Source organism: Aotus nancymaae, unplaced genomic scaffold, assembly GCF_030222135.1.
Source record: "Aotus nancymaae isolate 86718 unplaced genomic scaffold, 86718_ANA_hifiasm-v0.15.2.pri h1tg000029l, whole genome shotgun sequence".
In the NCBI taxonomy this organism is placed as follows: Eukaryota; Metazoa; Chordata; class Mammalia; order Primates; family Aotidae; genus Aotus; species Aotus nancymaae.
In genome coordinates, this window is record NW_026988442.1 from 33,676,557 (window position 1) to 33,695,585 (window position 19,029).

General features: G+C 37.5%; 1 protein-coding gene across 2 annotated transcripts in view; it reads left to right on the forward strand.

Moving 5' to 3' along the window:
- Positions 1–19,029, forward strand: part of DOK5 (docking protein 5) — a 169,053-nt gene that overhangs the window by 104,319 nt on the left and 45,705 nt on the right. For both annotated transcript variants that reach the window (XM_012467489.2, XM_012467490.2), the window contains exons 3-5: positions 6,085–6,199; positions 6,289–6,408; positions 9,536–9,725. In XM_012467489.2, the coding sequence (XP_012322912.1) occupies positions 6,085–6,199; positions 6,289–6,408; positions 9,536–9,725 (425 nt within the window). The remainder of the gene's footprint in view (positions 1–6,084; positions 6,200–6,288; positions 6,409–9,535; positions 9,726–19,029) is intronic.

Genomic DNA, 19,029 nt, shown 5'->3' on the forward strand with positions numbered 1-19,029 from the left:
ACTAGATCATGATACATTATCCATTTAATATGCTGCTGAATTCAGTTTGCTAGTATTTTGTTGAGAAATTTACATCTATATTCATCAATGATATTGGCCTGTATTTTTCTTTTCTTGTAGTGTCATCTGGCTTTGATATCACAGTAATGATGCCCTCACACAATGAATTTGAAAGTGTTAGGTTGAGAAGAATTTGCATTAATTCTTCTTTAAATGTTTGGTAGAATACAACAGTAAATCCATCTGATCATGTGTATTTCTTTGTTGGAAGATATATGATTAATTATTGACTCCCTTAATAGTTACATATTTGTTCCAAGTTTCTGTTTCTTCATGATTCAGTCTAGATAGGTTGTATATTTCCAGAAATTTATCTATCTTTTCTAGGTTATCCAAGCTGTTGACTTTTTCTTGGTGTAACATTGTTCACGGTAGTCTCATTGTCCTTTTCATTTCTGTGGCATCAGTTGTAGTATCTCCTTTCATTTCTGATTAGAGTCTTCACGTATTTATCTTAACCTACCTGTTTGTCAATTTCATTGATTTTTCAAAAAATCAATTCTTGGTTTCACTGTTTTTTCCTAGTACTTTTCTATTCTCCATTTCACTTAGTTCTAGTCTAATTTTTACTATTTCCTTTCTTCTTCTTACTTTGGGCATAGTTTGCTCTGTTTCTAGTTCCTTGGGTATAAATTTAGGTTGTTTATGTGAGGTCTCTCTTCTTTTTTATTGTAGGCATTTACCATTATAATCTTCTTTCTTAATACTGATTTTGCTATTTCACACAAATTTTGGTATGCTATGTATTTGTTTTCATTCAGCCCAGGGTATTCTCCAATTTCCCTTTTGATTCCTTCTGTAATCTATTGGTTGTTCAAGATTGTGCTGTTTAATTTCCACATACTGCGATTTTTTTTTCAGTTTTCCTTCTATTACTGTTTTTCAGTTTTATTCCTTGGTGGTTGGAAAAGATACTTAATTCTGTTACTGTTTTTTAGTTTTATTCTATTGTGGTTGGGAAAGATACTTAAATTCATTAAGACTTGTTTCGTTACCTAACACATGATCTCTCCTATGTGCACTTAGGAAGATAGTGTATTCTGCTGCTATTGGCTGTATTTGTCTGTTAAGTTTAATTGGTCTTCAGTGTTGTTCAAGGACTCTGTTTTCTCATTCATATTCCATTTGGATGTTCTATCCATTATTGAAAATGGGGTATTGAAATGTGTTACTATTATTGTGTTGCTTTCTTTTTCTCTCTTCGATTCTATCAATCAATGTTTGCTTGATATAGTTGCTTGCTCTAGTATGGGATACATATATATTATAATTGCTGTATTTTACTGGTGAGTTCACCTTTTTATCATTATAGTGTCCTTCTTTGGCTCTCATGATACTTTTTGACTTAAAGCCTATTTTATCTAAGTATTGCCACCTCCACTCTTCTTTTGATTGCTGTTTATATGGGTTATCTTTTTCCATCCTTTCACTCTCAGCCTATATGTGTCCTTAAATCTAAAGTGAGTCTTTTGTAGGCAGCATATAATTGGACCTGGTTTTTAATTTATCTTTTGATAGGGCAATTTAATCTGTTTCCATTTAAAGTAATTACTGAACCAGGCATGGTGGCTCATACTCTGTAATCCTAGTACTCTGGGAAGCTAAGGTGAGTGGCTTACTTGAGGTCAGGAGTTCAAGACTAGCATGGCCAACATGGCAAAACCCTGTCTCTACTAAAAAAAAAAAAAAAAAAAATTAGGCATGGTGGTACGTACCTGTAGTCCCAGCTGCTTGGGAGACTGAGGCAGGAGAATCACTTGAACCCAAGAGGCAAAGATTGCAGTGAGTTGAGATCACACCACTGCACTCCAGCCTGGGTGGCCCAGTTAGCCTCTGTTTAAAAAATAATAAATAAATATTGATAGGAAATTACTTACTTTTATCATTTTATTGTTTTCCATCTTCCTTTTAACTCTTTTGTTCTTATCTTTTTCTCTTGCTATCTTATTTGTGATTTAAAAAAATTTTTAGGGTCCAATTTTCATTCCTGTCTCATTTTCTTTTGTGTGTCTCCTGTAGGTATTTCCTTCTGGTTGCTGTGGGGCTTATGTAACTCATTTTATAGTTATGATAATCTATTTTAAGATGATAACAATTTGACTTCAATCACATACAAAAACAGTGCTATTCCACTAGGCTCTTTATATTATTGTTATAAAAAATTGCATCTTTTTATATTATGTATCCATTAACATAATTTTATAGTTTTTATACTTTTTTCACTTCTGTATCAAAATTAAAAGCTGTTTATATATTTGTAATGTTACTTGTAATACAATGTTACAGTACTATAATATGTATTTGTCTATGTGTACACACACACACACACACACACAAACACACACACCTTTACCACTAAGTTATATATTTTCATTTGCTTTCATGTTGCTATCTGGTGTCCTTTCATTTCAACTTGAAGGACATCATTTAGCATTTCTTGTAAGGCGGATTTCTTTCTAAGAGGACTGTTCTGTCTTGCCTTGGTTTTATCATTTGCAAAATGGAATGGTAGTGGCAATCAATACATCTTGGAAAAGTTTTATATGACTTGTAAATATCTCTGCAAAATTTAGTTATCATAATTATTACTTTAGCATGTACATTGAGGAAGTTTCCATTATGACATTATGAGTTAGTGTAGATTGCAAGGCTTGTGTAGTGTGTGTGTGTGTGCGTGTGCGTGCGCGCACGCGTGTACACATGCTCACTGAGGTATAGTTCTGAGGTAGAGACAGAGACAGTTGCTTTGAAACCTGATTGTCCTTGGACCCATAAAATTATGACCCTGTCTGCTCTGGGAACAGTCACTTGCTTCTCCTGAGCAGGGGTGTTCAGTTGCTGATTTCCTAAACCAATTTCCTAAATGGGTAATTGTGTTCTGACTCATACAATTCCCTCTACATTTCCTGACTATTTCAGGTGACTGTCTCTTCCTCTTTGCCCTTAATGGGTATGTAATGAAGTCACATGATTCAAAGTTGTTGCTGTGTTTCAGGCTGGGGTGGACGACTCTTAAATAATGTCTCACTAGAGGGTCAGAATAAAGCTGGCACACATGTGGTCTACTTCCACCTCAATTTCTAACCATATTGAAAAGAAGGTCTTAAAATGTGTGTGGCATTCAGGGGCTAAAGATCCTCTGGTTGAAAGTTTTTGGTTAGTCATTAGTATTTCAGATGAGTTAAATGTTCAGGCTTTAGGATCAGTTTTCTTCATTTTTTTAAGCTGCGAACTTGGTTGTATGACTTTAACCTTTTGCAGTCTAGTTTCCTCATCAGTAAAATGGTGATAATAATAATACTTATTTCACAGAGTTTTTATGAGGATCAAACAAGATATTCTCTATAAAAATGCTGGCCTGGCCGGGTGCGGTGACTCATGCCTGTAATCCCAGCACTTTGGGAGGCTGAGGTGGGCAGATCACTTGAGATTTAGAGTTTAAGACCAGCCCGGCCAACATGGTGAAACCCAGTCTCTACTAAAAGCACAAAAAAATTAGCCAAGCATGGTGGCACGAGCCTGTAATCCCAGCTACTTGGGAGGCTGAGGCAGGAGAATTGCTTGAACCTGGGAGGTGGAGGTTGCAGTGAGCTGAGATCAGCCTGGGCGACAGAGCGAGACTCCATCTCAAAAACAAACAAACAAAAACAAAACAAAAAATCTAAGCATGTTATGTGGCATATGTATGGAGGACCAATGCATGTTGGCCTCAGTATGATTGTTTTCATTGGTTTGGCCCTTTAGTAGATCGTTGCTGAGCAACTCAAGTCTATCTGGGAGTTGGAGAGAGAAACAGATTAAGTACAACAGATAATACAGTAGAGTTTTATGCAGCATACCTGAGAACACAGGAAAGAGAATAGTTAGTTGACACTAGGGTCAGGGCATGTTTCCCAGAGGAAGTGGATCTTAAGGGAAAAGTGAAATTTCCCTGGAGAAAAGAGGCAGGAGAGAGAGAGGTATTTGCCTTCCAGAAGCATCATACAAATAAATTTATGGGTGAGTTGGGTCTTTCATTCATATAGTCTACATATAATTATTGAGTTCTCACTATGTGACGGGCTCTGTAACACAATGATGAGGAAAAAAATAAAAATAAAAATAATATCCCTGCTCTATGTAACTCTCACTTTTTAGGCAAGATGGGTGTGAAACCTTTAGGAAAGGTGTAGGTCATCATTGGATGGTACAGCCTTGAGACTGACTAGGTGTTAGGATGGGAGGTATCCAGTAGGACCTCTGTAGGCAACTGAGATTTAAACTGAGACCAATGTGGGAATGGGACTGAGGTAAGAAGAGGCAGAGAAGGCTCTGTGCCAGGAGGACCATGGTGTCTTCTGGGAACTGAACAAAGTCCACTGTGGCTGAGACATAGAGCACATGGGAAAGGTACAGAGAGGACACTGGTGAGATAGCATGGGGAAGACCACAGGGGTTCCTGGTGGTCATTCCAAGGATGCAGACTTTTGTCCCAAGTGCAGTGGGAACTCACTGAAGTGTTCTGTTTATGCATAGAAATGTTTCAAGATTTAGGTTTTGAAAAAAACAATCTGCTATGTGCAGCATGCATTAATGGGGATTAAAGTGGAAGTGGAAAGACCAATAGGTAGTTGTGACCGGATTATAGTGGCTTGAATTGGGGTAGTGGCAAAAAAATAATAATAAACAAATCAACAGTTGTATCTGGTGAGCTCTGAGGCACTTGGTATGGTTGGAGAATAAGATACATGGTGCTGAGTCACTGACATGACTGGTTTGGGCAGCTTTTGAGGAGCGGTGGTGTGACTATTTCATGCTAAGAAATTTGCATTTATACTATAAAAAGGACTGATGGAGGTTAAGTAGCAGAGAAATGAAATAATCAGATTAGTGTATGTGTGGAGGATATTTCTTTTCCCACCTACTTCTTGAGCTAGGCATTTATTGAATTTAGAAACTGTACAGCATCGGTGCAGGCAAAGATCGATGGAAACCAGATTCTTTTGTATAACCGCACAAAAGAGATATATGAAAGGGAGGTTAAACTTGTCAGTGTGAAAGGCTATTGATCTTGTAAAAACTTAACCCTGAAGCCACCTAAGCCTTCTCTCAGGCACAACCCAAATATTCCAAACCTTCAGTGCAGCTGAGGATGTGGGTGTAACTGGAGGAGGGACGACCACTGTGGAAACGCTGAGCCAAGACACTTTGTGGGCAGGGAGGGGTTTACAAAAGCGTTAAAGGAGTCAAGGGATTATGGGAGAGAGAGAATGTCTAGTGGGGACGGCTTTCCTTTCTGCTAGTAAGCAGGTGGCACTGGGTAGTGTTCTCAGAGTCTAAAACAGAGGCCCCATGACCATTGAGGAGCTAGGAATAAATCAGAGACAGTGGGAAAATATTTGGAAAACCAAATTCATTATGCACTGTCTATGATTTGGACCTCAAGTCAGGGATGATTTCCGAGACTCTTGACACTCTATATCTGACTGGCCAAGAGTGAAATAATCTAGTAATGAATTGGACCACTCTTCCCTTCCCTTCCTTGGGTTGATGTGTTTAAGACACTACATGAGGAGTGCTCTGAAGGGATGGAATATTTGGAGGCTTTTGCAGTTGACTGAGAAAGAAGGCTGTCCACAGTGACTGAAACAGACATAAGAACTATTGATCAGGTGGAGTCTTTGGGAGGATTAAAAAAACTAAAGAAAATGTTGAACCCGGCTGAGCTGTGCCGGGGAAAGAAAAAAAAAACTCAAGAAAAAAGAAAAACTAAAATGTTCTACCCCAATGAAGTTTTAAGCCTGTTCCACATAACACACTTCCAAAAATTTAATAAGTAAGATAATTTGTTAACCATCCTTGCTGTGTGTTACAGATAACTCTAAATTCCCTTAAATACATCTTAGCTTTCAGACAGTAGGCACTTTTCAACAGCTTGTGTGCAGCTGTGATGTGCCATACTCATTTCTGTGCCTCACTTTTGGTGTTGTATATTGGAGACATTCATTCAGGGCGTGGATCAAACTTCTGATTGTTCGTTTTCAGGTTACAGAACTCAATAATGTGAAGAACGTAGCTCGATTACCAAAGAGCACCAAGAAACATGCCATAGGGATTTATTTCAATGACGATACTTCCAAGACTTTCGCTTGTGAATCAGGTTTGTCTCCGGCAAGGCTGCGGGGCTTTTGCTTTTAGATTCTGAGTGGGTGCTGGACACACAGATTAATCTTTTGGACATTTCCACAGATCTTGAGGCCGATGAGTGGTGCAAAGTACTCCAGATGGAGTGTGTAGGAACACGGATCAATGACATCAGCCTTGGAGAGCCTGACTTACTGGCCACTGGAGTTGAAAGAGAACAGAGTGGTATGTAAAGAAAATTCTCTTCTCTCTCTTTCAAAACTGCTTCTATCTCTGTATAATGAAACATAGGACATCTTCATTATGTAAAGTTTTTGGGGTATAAAAATGTATAAAGAAATAGGGCCAGGCACGGTGGCTCATGCCTGTAATCCCAGCACTTTGGGAGGCCGAGATGGGTGGATCACGAGTTTGAAACCAGCCTGGTGAAACCCCACCCCTACTAAAAATACAAAAATTAGCCAGGCATGGTGGCACGTGCCTGTAGTCCCAGCTATTTGGAAGGCAGGAGAATCACTTGAACCCGGGAGGCAGAGGTTGCAGTGAGCCAAGATCATGCCACTACACCCCAGTCTGGTTGACAGAGTGAGACTCCATCTCAAAATAATAAATAACATAAAGAAATAAATAAAACAACCTTTTATCTAAAGTCACAACCTGTCTTAACATTTCAGTGTATTTTTTTCTTATTTTTTTTTCCAATTCATAACATGAATATATCTACATTAATAATATCAGTTTGAAATTTTTGGGAACCTGTTATGTGCCAGTTTGGTGGAAGATGATCCATTCATCTCAGATTATTTATTATACATTTCACAGCAGCCCTGTAATGTAGGTATAATTACTCCCTTCGTTTTGCAGATGAGGAAACTAAAATTTACAGGAACTAAAGACCTTGCTCCAATTGTGTTAACTCACTGGTGTTTGATTCTAGACTGTATCATTGGGCTCATATTTGCAGTGTACAGATTTTAAAATGTCATGGGCATTTTTTGGTCTTGCCTTTTTCACTTAAAATGTTAGCAACAACTTTCCAATGCTTTCAGTATACTTCAAACTTCATGAATATTTCATCAAATTTAAACCTATCTAAAAATCTGTAATTAAAAAAATATATCTTTTATTGAAACACTTGAGCTGACTCTGAGCTCAGCACTCAATCTGGGAATAAATCATTTAAAATAATAGTGACCAAAATATTCACGAACACTTTGGCAAAAATCAATGTTGACTTGCAGAACAAACCTGGAAGTGAGGAATCATTTCTTTGTCTCCTAACAGCTGAGCCTAGGGACAGGGTAGATCAGATCGCAGAGTTCTGCTTTAGCTGGCTGACTTGATCTATGAGGGCATGTCACCTTAGAAAGGACTTTGGTCATCCGGTCTGATTATGGACATGGCAGAGACAGAATTGTACTGACTTTCTGTTGGTGCACACTCCAATGTTAGTAAAAAAAAATGCTGTCCCTCCCAACCAGAACTATGTCTTCATGACACATTTATACTCTGTGACTGTTTAAGAGGCACCATGTCTACCATAACCCATCTCCACAGAAGTGTTATTGACCAAGACCTAGAAGTGCTGGGTAATTGAGAGGAACCTCTTTGTAGATTGGAAAATTGAGCTACAGAGAGATTAAGTCATTGATGGGGTCACACAACCAATCCCCACGCTCTTCCTTCTCTGGTTCACTAAATCAGGATGCCCCAGGCAGAGAGGATACCTGGGAGCCAAGCGTAAAGAAAACCTGGCAGGTTTTGATTGCTATTCTTTTTTTCACCTAGAGTGCTCAGATCAGCACTTTTCACAGATTTATATCTGGGAAGTAGCATCCTGACAGCATCACAATCTGAATTTAAGAATTGGCAGTGCTTAGGAGATACCTTTCTCATGGCAGTTTTCTATGCCTCAGTTTCCTCTTCTGTTAAATGGAAACAATACCTCTGGTCTATAAGTATCAGGGATCATTATAAGTTCAACTATGTCCTCTCAGGCCCTTTACAATGTTAATTAGTTTGACTTCAAGTGATTGCAATTAAAATGGACACTCCATCACTATTATTAATGTTATTCTTTTTAAAATTTTATTAATATTTTTCCCTACTTCTCCCCTGTTATTATTCTTGGATAAGGTAGGACTAATAGAACTTCTAAGCAAATAAATTGATAATGATCTCTCTTTTTACTTAATATAGACAGTCGTTCTTACTTGGAACTGTCAAAGGAGGGAATATGCTCAATTAGAATATATATATTTTTAAAGAGTTACTAGAAATCAACAAATATTTGCATATTGGAAATATGAAATAATTTAAAATTTTTGAATAGTAGATGGCGGAACATTTCATAAACACAATCTCGGCGTTAGTATTTACTAAATTCAACTAAAATCTATGAAAATTCAAATGACTATTTTATTATAAAACAATGTATTTAGAATACTGCTAATATAAAATTGTTAATGTCACATTGTCAGATGTAGGCAGTCTACCAAAATGATGCATAGGTGGAAATATACTTGCTATAGTAATATTCTTTTTAATAGTTCACTTAAAAACTTTGACCCTAATACTTCTTAATGAATTTTCCAGAAATTTAACAGAAATATGGTATTATAACAAAAACATCCTTGTATCTGCAGGGATGAAAATTAGGTTGCGGTAATCAGCCAAGCAGTTTATGGAGAATAATCTTGGTTGCATTTTAGCAATTATCTAAATATGCAATGAATATTTCTTTCCAGTATTTGGCTAAAGAAAGCTCTGTGTTAAAACTAGTTCAAATATATGCATTGGCATTTCCCCAAATTGTTGGCCAGTTAAGTGCATAGTATTACTGTGGAGCTTTATTTAAATAATTTGAGATACAGTTTTATTCATTTAGTTATAGAAATTACAAGTTGGTCAACTTAACTTTAATATCATTAAACCATGACGTAATTGTTTTTCACCTGCATCTTTTGTGAGCACAAAAGTGTGGATCTAGTTAATGTGTTCTTTGCAGGAAAAAAAAATTGCTTTTAATGGTTTCATTGCTTTAGTCTTTTACTGGCATACACATTTTTTATTATGCAAATTTAAAAATTCTAAAATTGGTCTTTGCTCATGTAAATAGTGCTTAGTGTATGTTGACAGTCAGGCTGTATCATTATTATGTTACTTAATAGGGTCTGCATTTAAGAAATCATTTTCTGGGACTGTTATTTTATGGAAAAGGTTTATCTTTTTGAAAATGCAACCAAAATCTAGAATGTGAACTTGAATTGTTTTTAAATGCCTCTATGTTCCTACAATGTCTTTGATGTTTTATTCCTGGGGATTTTAGACTAACCTTTTGTTTTTCTCCCAGAGAGATTCAATGTGTATTTGATGCCATCTCCTAACTTAGATGTACATGGCGAATGTGCCTTGCAGATTACATATGAGTATATCTGTCTTTGGGACGTCCAGAATCCCAGAGTCAAACTCATCTCTTGGCCGCTAAGCGCCTTGCGGCGGTATGGACGTGATACTACGTGGTTCACTTTTGAGGCAGGGAGGTGAGTTTAATTACTTTTAATGACTATTTTTCTGGGTTTTTCTGTTGTTGTTGTTCATTTTTACCAGGCTTGTATCATATGAGGCGGTAGGTTTATATATGATACCCAACTGAAGTATACTTGAAGAAATTCAGAGTTGCAATTATGTAATATGAGGGGTCTTGTAAATATTTACATATTCAATATGGCTTTTTCCCTGTGGAAGATTCTAATGCTTCACACACATGATAGAAAATTTCATTACACAGTTTGGTTCCATACCACAAACTGAAGTTGAACAAGGTTAAAAATGTTAAAAATGTACCATTTCCTGGTCCAAGCTGAACAGAGGCCAGCTTCTTGATTTTGGAAAACTTCCATATTGTTATTTCACATGTGTTTCCTTATCTGAGCTAACCATGGTAGATTAATATGAGGGTCCGTGGACTTTTTACCAGCTGCAATTTCTTGAGTTTCATCTATTTGGCTTACAGTATAAGGATTCCTATGAATATTGAAAGAGATTAATGCTAAAACTAGCTCTTTGTGATACCTGCTAAGCACTTCCAGGGTTTTCTCTTTTTCCTTTTGGGGTTAATCTGGGAGAGATAAAATAGTGCCAATAATATATGGGTTGATTGCTACTTACCAAAAGATTTCTGTAGTCAGAATCCTATTTTCCTTGTCCTTCACTTTTCCCTCAGAATTTTGGCTTCATTTTGGAACACTGCAGATAAATTTTATATTTTAGAATTTTAAATGACTAAATTTTAAGAAATGTAAGTTCTTCTGTATATGGCCTGACATTACACTCAAATAGAAAGTATTAAACAAAAATTGTTTGTGAAAGCAGACAGCTATTCCTGACAGGAATATGACTCCTGATGGAAGGAAAGTAAAAACAAAGTTCTAAACACCCCAATTCATGTGAATAGATAACAGTAGTGGTCACCTCTGACTAATCTGTTCATTCCATTTTAATCAAATCCCAATTATTTAAAATTTACATTTCAGAAATATGACCAATTTGATGTTCTTACAACTATCTGGGAAAGTTTTTACTTTATACTTTTCCTACAGCTCTTTTCTGGTTTATTTCATTTTTAAGTACCTAGAAACAAGTTGGTGAATCTTCCAAAGACTATAAAAGTTATCACAAAAAGTAAACCTTTAATGTTTAAAACAATGTTCTTATTTTGTGAGAATTACTTATTTATTCTTCTTATAAGAAAAATCCCAGGCCAGGAACAGTGGCTTATGCCTGTAATCCAAACAATTCTTGAGGCCAAGACAGGGGGATTGCTGGAACCCAGGATTTTGAGACCGGGCTGGGCAACATAGGGACACCCTATCTTTCCAAAATTGTTCTACTATAAAAACACATGCACATGCATGTTCATCACAGCACTATTCACAGTAGCAAAGACTATGGAATCAACCCAAATGCCCATCAAGGATAGACTGGATAAAGAAATTTAATACATATGCACCATGGAACACTATGCAGCCACAAAAAAGAATGAGATCATGTCCTTTGCAGGGACATGGATGGAGCTAGAGGCCATTATCCTTAGCAAACTAATATAGGAACAGAAAACCAAATACTGCATGTCCTCACTTATAAGTGGGAGCTAAATCATGAGAACACGTGGATACATAGAAGGGACCAACACACACTGGGGCCTATCTGAGGGTGGAGGATGTGGGAGGGAGAGGATCAAGAAAAGTAAATAATGGATACTAAACTTAATACCTGCATGATGAAATAATCTGTACAATAAACCACCATGACACAAATTTACCTATGTAACAAACCTGTACATCCTGCACATATACTCCTGAACTTAAAACAAAAGTTTTTAAAAAGGAAAATAAGAATACCTATTCATTACTAGGTATATTGTACAAAAAAATAAAAGCTAATTAAATGAAAAAAAAAAAATTAGCCAAGCATAGTGGCACACACCTATGGTCTCAGTTACTCCAGAGACTGAGGTATGAGGATCACCTGAGCCTGAGAGGTCAAGGCTACAGTTAGCTAAGATCGTGCCATTGCACTCCAGCCTTGGGTGACAGAGTGAGACCTTGTCTCAAAAAAAAGAAAATCCCTATAGAAAATTAATAATTTTTTGGTAAGGTTGGTACCTTTTTCCCTTTGTGTCTCCGAAATTATTTATATATTAACTATAACCAGTGAAATCTAAGTTTAGACAATGTTTTATGATATAAATAGACTTTTCTATGACTGTACATCTCATATCACCCCCATTCATATTTCAAATTGATGTGTAAGATAATTCTGCATTGATCAAGAGTCTTTGGATCTGTTTTGGGCAGCACTTATTCAATTATTAATATTTTTAAATAATTTTTTGATTTACTATTTGCAGGAAATATTAGTAGAAAAATTATGGTAGTGTTTGAAGACCAAAACCGTAGTAAACTTTATTAGTATCTCATATCTATTTTAAACTTGAAAAACATATTATCTTATTAATTTTCCAGGTATAAAATGAATCCTATACATATCTTGCAAACATTTAATTCATTTATATTGAAATATAATAGAACTGCTAGGGATTTAGGTGATTACTTAAAAGATGTTAATATTTCTCCTAAGTGCTGTTGGAAACCATAGAGATTTGAAGGCAGGTATGTTTGTGTCTCTGTGTGTGTATGAGATGTGTGTATATGGTGTGCATGTGTGTATGATGTAATTGTATTAATATTTTATAAAGGTCACTTTGACCACATTGTGAACAGTAGGATAGTGGGGACAGATATATGGACGTGGGAGTTATTCAACCGGCTCAAGTGAAACACTGGTGGATGAAAAGATACATTGGTGACATAAATCCCAGAATTATTTCAATGGTTTTTACCAAATGCTGACATGGAAGACATAAGTGTTTTATTCCATGACTTTGATGACCCCTTTAGGGTCAGTCCATTTGCATATTTCATCAAGAACTCCAGTGGTTAGATGACTATAATATTAACAATCCAGGTCACTGAGTGTTATACTTCCAATATTGTAGGGACGTAGAATATGTCTTGATTTTGAATAGCATTATTTCTTATGCATTGGTCATGTTTTGCAGGGCTGGTGCAAACTTGAGACTGAATGGTCAGAAAGGAAAGTGTGGAAGCTGAGTGCTTAGGATCTTACTCATTTCTCAAGCAGCATGAAATAGTATACGAAGCACTGAATCAGAAATTAGAGAGACTCTCAGTAATTTCTAGTTTTTGCTAGCTGCTAACGTTGGACAAAGTTCTTAACCTTCCTTGTAAGTTTATCGGAGTAATAACTTTCTTGCAGAGTTGTTATAAGTAAAGGTGGAAATGCATGTAGATGTGTAAATGACCTGGAAGGATGCTGGGCTTCTCCTAAATAGTATCCTTGGTATTCTATTATGATTACTTTTGGAGTAGAACTTGAGCTTGTGGGATACAGTGTTAAATACAAGGTAAAATTACTATTTTATGTTTTGCCTGAAACTCAAATAAAGATGAATTTTTATAGTTACCATCAAGATGCTCAAGATAATAAGATAATTCGTGTTCCACCAAGCATGAAGCTTTCATGTCTGCCTTGCTTTATTAGTGAAGATAATTTTTTCTTTGGCTAATTTTGGATATGTTGAAATGAGGCAGTTTCATAGTAACCAGTATAATTGCCCCCCTCTCTCACATAAAGAAGTGAGCAGGAGTTGTAGAACACAGGGAGTCTTTCTTGGACAAAGTTCTGCTCATATTCAGCCTCTCTTAGAACTAGAACTGAGTGTTATTCCTGCTCAGTGGCCCCATTTCACACCACCAAAGCTGATAGTGGAGCATGTGTAATAAATTGAACTGGAAGTTGGAGGAAATGAAGTAAAATTACAGTTCTGTCACTAGCTGTGGGAACACGGATATGTCACCTAACTCACTGGGCTTCTTTTCATTGCCACCTGTAAATTGGGAACACATATATTACTTATCTCACAAGATTGCTATGAAGATTAAAGAAAGGCACAGGCAAAGTCACCTGAAATAGCGCCTGGCACTAGTAGGCAGTTGTATCAACCCAGACTAGTACTGAAAAGAAATTCATTGACTTACATAAACTCAAAGTCTGAGGAGTAGAGATGGCTCCAGTCTTGGCTTGGCTCAGTGTCCAAATGGTGATCCTAGGTTTCATTTGACAGTTCTGTTTCTTCTAAAATAGGTTCATTCTAGCCCCATATGGTGACTTTCAGGAGCTTTGAGATCTCCCCACACTATCTCAGTAGAAGAGAGGTATGCTACTACTATCTGCTGACCATTATATATACTATGTGTCAAGCACCGCACTTTACACAAAGCTCACAGGGTACAAATGCAATGAGGAGGGTTCTTTGAAGGCACAAAGAGGGAACTGTTGCCATCAGAAGAGGAGTGGAGGTGAGGTTTTTAAAAACTAACGAAATATGTACAATATAGCATTTAATAATTGCTCAAAACAAGTAAGGTCAGGAGGCTACTTGACTGTAATTAGCATTTGTACTCACAATGGTATTTCCAGAGCAGTGATTCTTAACCAGAGCTGATTTTGCTCCCAGGGGACATTCAATAACGTCTGGAGACATTTTTGATTGTCATAACTTGGGCAGGGGGTGTTACTGGCATCTAGCACAAAAAGGGGCCAGAGTTGCTGCTAAACATCCTATACTGCACAGAATGGTCCCTGATAACAAAGGATTATCAGGTCTAATCATGCGGTTGAGAAATCCTGCTCTGGCAGGTGTATGAGCCATTGAAAATCATCAATAACATGTATTGAGACCTTACTATATGAAAGCCTCTGTGCTAAGAGGCTCATTATCTCATTTAAGCTACTCATTATCATTTAAACTAGGGGATACAGTTATTTTCATCTTAAAATGAAATTTGGGCAATGGCAAGAAATCCAAAGACTAAAGGCTGATAAATTCAGGACTCATGCTCAGATCTTTCACTTCCAAACTCTATAGATTTATCAGAAGGCCCACCTGCTACTGGAGGTTAGCCTAGTTCTTCATTAACTTCTGCAGAACTATGGGAAAGAAAGCATGTTGACGTAACCAAAGCTTGCTAAGTCCATTTTGGATAATCTTGTGAGCATGTTATCCTTTCCCGCTGAAGCTGCCTCAATGTGAGGAAGGCATCTGTCAATAAGCCACAGACTTGCAAAGATACTGGTAATGTAAATATGCCTCCTGAGCTGCACACTGGTGTGTAAATGTTCTTCGCTTGACTTGACTTTTTGGAACCCCCCTATATGTTCTCTTAGCTTGGAGTGCAGGCATCTACAACCAGGATTGTTCATCTTTCCTGGGCAGCACTATGCAAATCATAGTGCTGGCCATTAGGGTCTTCTGCATGCTGTTTTTCTCCTTTTCCTCCTGGTCTCAGAAAATCTGACTATATTCTCTATTTTTTGAGGAAATTCAGAATTGAAATATAAAATTTTGTAATAAGATGAAATTGCACAATTAATTACCCTGGGAGATAGAGAACAATTAGTTTATCTTGGGGGCTAAGAGACATATTGCTTATTTTGAAGCTTTTTTAGTATTTTGTTTGTTTCTTTCCACTTCGAAGCCCTGAAGCCACATGGAGGCACATCAGATGGGCAGGGGCACTCATTTTTTATTGGAAGCTCCAATTGACATGAAGTTCTAACTGCAGCAACATCCCCCTTGGAACGAGTCTTGCAATGTGATTGTGTAGAGAAGGGTGGCAGGTGTCCAGTCCATTTCTCTGTTAACTGTACAGCTTGCTGCTGAGTTAGCATGCTTCAGTGTCAGACTTCGCCTTGCCTCCTGACTGATTTAAATTAATACCCCAGGTTTCGCACCTGCAGGAGCTAGAGAAGCTCAGGTGACATTTGGCAGAACATACTAAATAATTACCACACATGAGTGCCTTTCTTTACCAGCCAGAGAGAGTCTCTTGTGTGCTTTTGACATCGTTTAAAGAGAAACTTTTAGGTATGCCAAAAATAGGTGAAAATCCAAATTGCATATACAAATACTTTTCCTTAAATGGAGTTCACAAGTGGTTTTTTAAAAAGATTTTTATTTATTTGGATATAAAGACATCTGAACAGCTTTAGAAAATATTTTCTTGCATATTTCACCCTAAAACCAGCCTAATTGTTGAAATAACTTTTCATTCAAGAAAAAAGCTGTTTCCTCCTTTAATTGGTGAGTTTGCAGGTAAAATGACAATTGTTTTGATAGCTTATGAATATTTTCTATTTATCTATTTGAAAATCTGAAATATTTGTCTATCTGAATATTTGAAAGCTACATATTCCCAATTTATCTTACTGAATGTTAGCTTCTTAGCAATCTCTCATTTCTGAATGTTTTACAGAGCATACACTTATTGAAGAATTTAAAGCAAGTAAGCAGCATGGTCTACTCAGCTCCCCCAACTATGTTGAGTATAATGATGAGAATACACATGTACACATGTGCTGGATCTAACGCAAGTTTGCTCAGGAGAAGTAAAATCCTCTTCTTTTGTAAGAAAAAGGGAACTAACATTGTGTCATTTAAGTAGCCACTCATTCATTAGCATTTTCCTAAAAAATAATTTCAATTACAAAGATAATACACACATTATAAATATTCTAATAGTAGAGGCATGTATGAAATCGGAAGGAGAGTTTTCTACTCCACAGAGTAACATCTTTAACAATCATCTTAATAGATGTTTCATTGTTACACGTCTACTGTCTACCATACACTGTGTTAAGTGAGAGGTATGAAGACAAGCAAGACAAGGCCACCGTTTTAAGGTGCTTAGTTAGATCCTGTCCACCTTGGAGCTTCTGTGATTTTATTAAATAGCGTGTGAAATTCTTGAAAGAAAGGATGACTTTCTTCTGATCTTTGAGGCAAAATTAGGCACTCAGCAATATACCACCTTGTCTGTGGTCATCTTTCATGTAGGTAAGGGCCCACTGGTGTTTGTGATTACTTTATATGAGATAGTATTTTGGAATTCTAGAAAGTTCTAGTAAAAATGAATCATTCCATCCTTCATCACCTAATGCCTGGTGTGGTTTTAAGCACTGCAGTTGTAGCAGTGAAAACAATGTACAACTTACTCAATAGAAGAGAGAGATACAGACAGTAACAAACGTTTTAAAAGGTAAAATAGATGTTGGATTGAGTCCCACAGTGAAAAATAAAGTTGAGAAGGACAATAGACAGTGCCAAAGAAGGGGTGCAGTTTGAAAGAGAGTTAGCAGGACTGGCTTTACTAAGTAATGTTAAGACGTGAGAGTGTGAACCATGTAGGAATCTGGGGAAAGAGCATTCCTTCCAGAAAGAAGATGGAAGAAGATGCTGAAGAGAACGTATTCAAAGAAGAGCCAGGAGGCTGATGTGTCTGAGAAGAATCAATGAATGGGAATCCATACATGACATTTGCAGCAGGGTCAGGCTATGTGGCTCTTGAAGGTGGTTGTAAAGAATTTGGCTTTTAGTCTTAGTCTGAGCAGGAGCCATCAGGGGCTGTGTAGAGTTGGACAACTACAGAGTTTGAGCAAATAGTTCCCAAAATGGCTCTCATTTCTGACACCAATTGCAGGTTCATGGGTTTCTAAAACTACCCTAAGATTTAGAAAGTCACTAAAATGACTCCCAGAACTCACCAAAAGTTATTCAACTCAGAATTATGATTTATCACAACAGGGCGTATAGATTGAAATCAAGCAAGCAAAGAAGTGCATGGGAGGGAGTCCAGAGAAGTTCCAAGTGTGGGGCTCCTGTTTTGTTCTCCCTGTGGAATCGGGGCATGCTGCTTTCCTCCTGCCGACATGGGACATTACGCATGGAGCACTGGCAACCTGGGAGACGCCCCTGAGCCACCACTCAGAAAGATTATACTGGGCTCTATTATGCAGGCATGATTGATTGGTGGCACATGTGGTGGATCTCAGTCTGCAGGCTGACTGATATCACATGACCTGAATCATATTGAATTGAATCGTATTGTTCCTATCTGTCTAGCCCAAGTCTCCCAGATAGGCAAAGATTACCTCGCAGGAGATCCTAGCAAAGGGCTGTTTTTAGACGAGATTGCGTTCTTCTCTAAGCTGGAGAGGTGTTAGGCAAAGAAATGACATAATATTTTTTTTCTTTAAGACTTTCTCAAGCTAAAACCAGTTACAGGGCATTGTAGTACTCATGTGAGGGACAGGAATGGCTGCAGGCATGTGAGTAACAGTGAATATGGTCTTAAATGTTGAATAATGCTAGGTTTTTAAACTAAAGCCAGAAGGATTTACTGTCAGATTGGATATGGGCTAAGAGGGAAAGGGAAGTGTTAGGGACCCTCCAGGAGCACCTAAGACTGCAGAGAAAGGTGTGGAGTGGGCACTGGGGCTGAGGATGACCCACAGGTCACTTCTGGATAGGTTAACTTCAGGGCTCATTCAGCAGTTTATCCCACTTACTAAACCGCCGTCTCATCCTGTCAAGGGATTAGTAAAGCCACACATTGTGTTCGAGTTCAGAACTGTTAAAAAAGCACTGCTAATTCCAACCCATTTCTTATAAACTGCTATTTCAGGAAGAATGTGTGAAAATGCTTTCTTCACACAGGGAGTTAGATCACATCATAAAACAAAAATGGAAAAAAGTGATCTTCCTTTGACTTTCTGTACATCATAAGTGACTAAGAACAGATACAATTAATAAACAACCACTGTCTGTTATACTAGATTTGTTCTATGACTACAGATAGTAGTTAACTTATTCTTTTGTTTGTTTTTCCACAAACCCTCAAGTCCAGACTATAAGTATTAGAATTTATATCTAAAGGCAATAGCAAAGATCTCTGTGCACCTTTGTGGGGACTCTGGCTGTTAGGAAACCCGTGCTAGTGATGATGAAATGGCAGGAGGAAGGTCACAGTGTGGCCCTGCACAATCTGCACTGGGGTCTTTCTCTTCACCCTGAACACCAGCCAACAAGCTTTACATCTCGTAAGGTGTGCTAATCCTCCAGCACAAACGCTGTGTCCTTCACTGGAGCTGGAGAAACAAAACACCCAATTTTTGCATCCTAGTTTTTCTTTAATTAAAACTGATTCTTTTCTTAGAGGAGATTCCTATTTCTGAATTCATATTTTCATTCTCAAAGAAGAGGTTTATTTTATTGTGCCCACCCACCTTTTCTCTCAACATCACTCTTTCTCCCAGCCACACACATTCCATTCCCATACATCTCAGTCATTCCTGCTTCCCTACTGCTGTTCTGGGTGCACCCACATTGCCTTGAAGGCAAAGATGTGGTTGTGGCTCTCTCAT